We start from the raw sequence: 4,607 nt of genomic DNA, 5'->3' as shown, positions 1-4,607 counted from the left end.
AATGCTGCATACAATGCCAACGCAACGCCACCGGTATTTAAACACACTGTTTCGCCCTTAACGCCTTTCGCACCGCCAGACCGCCGTTTTGGTCATATACACGTCGATTTAGTTGGCCCGCTGCCCCCTTCTAACGGCTGCAAGTATTTACTCACGTGCGTAGATCGTTTCACCCGTTGGCCAGAGGCATGGCCTATGGACAATATGTCAGCACACGCCGTCGCGACAACACTAACGACGCAATGGATTTCCCGTTTTGGCGTTCCCGACGTGGTCACTACCGACCAAGGCCTTCAATTCGAATCCGAGCTGTTCACTGCACTCACTAAAAACCTCGGCATCCAACACCTCAGGTCATCCCCGTACCACCCACAGGCCAACGGTATGGTGGAGAGACTACACAGGACCCTCAAAACCGCCCTCACGGCACATGACACCGTGAGTTGGAGTCTACGACTTCCCATCGACCTGCTGGTACTCAGGATTCAGGAATACCGTCAAACCGGACATTGGTCACGCACCCGCCGAGATGGTATACGGTAAGTCACTGCGACTACCCGGTGATATGTTCCACCCCGTCCCTCCTGAAGCGAAGACTGCGCCAGAACTCGCCAGAAACCTACGCGATTCGATGACGCAACTGCAGCCGACACCCGGATCGAACAACGCTACAAAGAGATACATTTTTGTACCGCCAGACTTGAACAAAGTCACACACGTTTTTCTCCGAGTCGACGCAGTGCATCCGCCCTTACAACCGCGATACGAAGGCCCCGTACTAGAACGAAAAGAACATCAAAATCCAACGCGACAATGGAACAGTTTTGGTGTCTATCGACCGTCTCAAACCCGCGTTCATGCTCAGAAAGGATCCAGCTGCTGCAGATCACACTTACGCAACACACGCAGAATTCACCAAGCAGCCCAAAAAACGAGTACGTTTTTCTTTTCGACCTCAGGGGGAGTAATGTGGTGACCCACAACAATGACCATTGTAACCGCGGTATAAGCGCGTCAGCCGTCGTCAGCTGCGCGCCCCTCTCTCGTTACTTATTGTATACTGCGCATAATACCTCCATGACGCGACTACCAACCGATTGACCCGTTCTGTTTTCGGACGTATGTCGTCAAGCTCGCATCGCGCTCGTTTTTTCGAAACCACGTTATTTTTTTATATTGTACTCTAGGCGAATCCTCAAATTGTAAACTATTATTTTAATATACTAATGTACTAACCATACATGCAAAATCCAATGTTAACTTTTAGTTATTTAAGTTAACTATTAATTTTTTAATATTTAATTAAACATTAAATAATTACTAAATGCCAAGTTCAGTTTCATATAAAATAATAATTAATTCATAAAATATTTAAATCCAAATTATTTACAGTTTAAAAATGTTTTTTTTTATTATAAAAATTCGATACATCAATATTTAATCGTCTTAAGAGACTAACATATTATTATGTATTATGTAAATAAAATATTTTTTCGTCAGACAATTTCTTACTAACCGGTGTATTAAGGTTTACCTACTCCATGCTTTAATCTAGTGTGATAATGATGTTTAGGTTTATAAGTTTATTAATTAATTAATTCAATAAATTAAAAACAATGAAAACTAATTGAAAATTGTATGATAAATATATTATATTCAAAATTATTTCCAATTATCTTGGCGGGCCTCGAAATTTTAAAACATGTCACCGGCGCATTTCACGATCAGATTGCATATAATAGGTATATAACACTTTGATTAATATTTTATTTCATTATTCATTATATAATTCATTCAAGTATTAAATGTTTCTGTATTAAAATTACATTATGTTATTACAAATTATTATGATCATAAGAAAAAGTGTTTTAAATTGATTAAGTGCCTAACTAGTTACAAATAGTTTATTTTACAAACCTTCCACCGTTCTTTAGTATTTTAGCACTCAATAAAATAATTAATAAACATCAAAAACAGAATTCAAATGAAAAAAAAATTCTAAGTTGTTATCATATTATATCTGATATCTGATAGTTAAATGCGCTGTGACCATAGATAATATAAGAATGGATAGGACATGCCTATACCAGTTCCATATGAGGCCGTGTGCTTTTTTGGGGAAGAGAGAAAGTAAAGAGAGAAAGACAATATGAGGCTTTTTGATGTTATGTGCAAAACTGTTTTATTAAATAATAATGAATAAATATGATAGTCAGTTATATTTAGATATTTGTCAGTTTGTATTTTGATTGTTTTGCCACCTGTACCTGGAAAATGGAAATTGGAAAATAATATTTTAACAAAATAAAATTATGTTATTTAATATTCATTATTATTTATCAATTATCACATCAATATTCGCCCCATATAACCTTAAAATAGTATCACTAAATTTTCATGTGATAAGTTCTTATGTCCTACCCACGGCTATAGATAGACTATCTTTAATCGTGGTCCTATCCATTCTTATATTATCTATGGCTGTGACATGATTTAAAATTTCGCTGGAGTGCCAGCATGATTAAAGATTATCTTTAATCATGAGTGCCAGTGAAAAAACTTTGGCGGGCCGTAGGTTGGATACCCCTGGTCTGTACAGTCTGAACTGTACCATAGAAAATATATAGGTACTACTGTTACTAGTTACTCCAACTGTTGTAGGGTTTGTTGTATAAGTCGTCGTCATGACTCATGACGAAATATTAATTATGCCATGATGGTCAGATCTTGCACGGTTAGCTTAGGTTATTCTTCAACTGTTATTCGTGCGCCATCTTGATCTTATGTTCTTAAAAACGCCTTAGGTACTGGCTATACACCTACTGTCTTAGCGTAAATCGTGTTGACAATCACACATAACATTTTTATCATTGAACATTATTATTTCTCTTGAGTTATTAATTTATTGTTAAAGTCAACACGGACGTTTCATCGTTAATTATCAATAACTGTTTTGAGTGACTATTTCGATTTTCGTTTACTGTACGCGTGTAAGCACTCAACTATACGTTTTGTGGCGGACAGCAGACCACGATGGCAAACGAGAGAACGTACGTAGTACCTAGCTTGTTGCAAACGGCAGCACCGAACGCTTGCACCGAGATCGAGCGTGGCAGGTTCGACTTTCTGGAGGTACCGGACGTCGATATGCGACATTGTTGCGAGTCGCTGTTAGAAATATTAAAAATCGAGAAAAACCGAAACGAGGGCAACGAAGGACAGACCATGTTCATCAGGTTGCAGTTGACCAGCAAGGACAAGAGGTTTCTAAACATATGCGAGGAGGCAGCGTCGCACGGGCACATAAATTGCCTGAAACTCGCTCACGAGATTGGCGTCCCTTGGAACGATAAGGCGTGCAAACGGGCTGCGAGTTCGGGGCATCTGGAGTGTCTACGATACGCACGGGAAAACGGGTGCCCGTGGAATGAGAAAACTTGCGGCCATGCCGCATTGAACGGTCACATGGACTGCCTGATATACGCACGGGAAAACGGGTGCCCTTGGAACTTTGATACATGCGCCAATGCCGCAATGGAGGGTCACAAGGACTGCCTGGTTTATGCACGGGAAAACGGGTGCCCGTGGAATGAGTATACGTGCACCTTTGCCGCATTTTCCGGTCACATTGACTGCCTGATATACGCACGGGAAAACGGGTGCCCGTGGGGCAAGTATACGTGCAGCGAAGCCGCATCAAAGGGTCACATTGACTGCCTGATATACGCACGGGAAAACGGGTGCCCGTGGGACGCAGATACGTGCAACTTTGCAGCGAAATACGGACACAAGGACTGCCTAGTTTACGCACGGGAAAACGGTTGCCCTTGGAATGAGAAAACTTGCAGCTATGCCGCATTGAACGGTCACATGGACTGCTTGATATACGCACGGGAAAACGGGTGCCCGTGGGACGCGAATACGTGCACCTTTGCAGCAAAGAACGGACACAAGGACTGCCTAGTTTACGCACGGGAATACGGGTGCCCTTGGAACGACTGGACATGCTTAAGTGCCGCAACAAACGGTCACATGGACTGCCTGGTATACGCCCGGGAAAACGGGTGCCCGTGGAATGAGAAAACTTGCAGCTATGCCGCTTTGAATGGTCACATGGACTGCCTGATGTACTCACGGGAAAACGGGTGCCCGTGGGACGCGGATACGTGCAACTTTGCCGCGAAGAACGGCCACAAGGACTGCCTAGTTTACGCACGGGAAAACGGGTGCCCTTGGAATGAGAAAACTTGCAGGAATGCCGCATTGAACGGTGACATAGACTGCCTGATATACGCACGGTTAAACGGGTGCCCGTGGGACGAGAAAACGTGCAGCTTTGCCGCATTTTCCGGTCACATTGACTGCCTGATATACGCACGGGAAAACGGGTGTCCGTGGGACGCGGATACGTGCAACTTTTCCGCGAAGAACGGCCACAAGGACTGCCTAGTTTACGCACGGGAAAACGGGTGCCCTTGGAATGAGAAAACTTGCAGCTATGCCGCATTGAACGGTCACATGGACTGCCTGATATTTGCACGGGAAAAAGGGTGCCCGTGGAACGAGAATACGTGCAGCTTTGCCGCACATTCCGGTCACATTGACTG

At 43.1% G+C, this 4,607-nt stretch overlaps 1 protein-coding gene across 1 annotated transcript; it reads left to right on the top strand.

The window, feature by feature from the left end:
- Positions 1-2,636: 2,636 nt before the first annotated feature.
- LOC100574374 lies at positions 2,637-4,605 on the top strand (the record flags this gene model as incomplete). The annotated part of the gene is made up of 2 exons (XM_029492221.1): positions 2,637-3,627; positions 3,709-4,605. Coding segments are annotated over exons 1-2 (1,491 nt in total), but the record flags the coding sequence as incomplete, so codon positions are not given.
- Between the last annotated feature and the right edge of the window lie 2 nt (positions 4,606-4,607).

This window comes from Acyrthosiphon pisum, unplaced genomic scaffold (genome assembly GCF_005508785.2).
Source record: "Acyrthosiphon pisum isolate AL4f unplaced genomic scaffold, pea_aphid_22Mar2018_4r6ur Scaffold_21047;HRSCAF=22883, whole genome shotgun sequence".
NCBI lineage: Eukaryota > Metazoa > Arthropoda > Insecta > Hemiptera > Aphididae > Acyrthosiphon > Acyrthosiphon pisum.
Note: the sequence above shows the minus strand (reverse complement) of the source record. Positions and strands in the feature narration are given on the sequence as shown.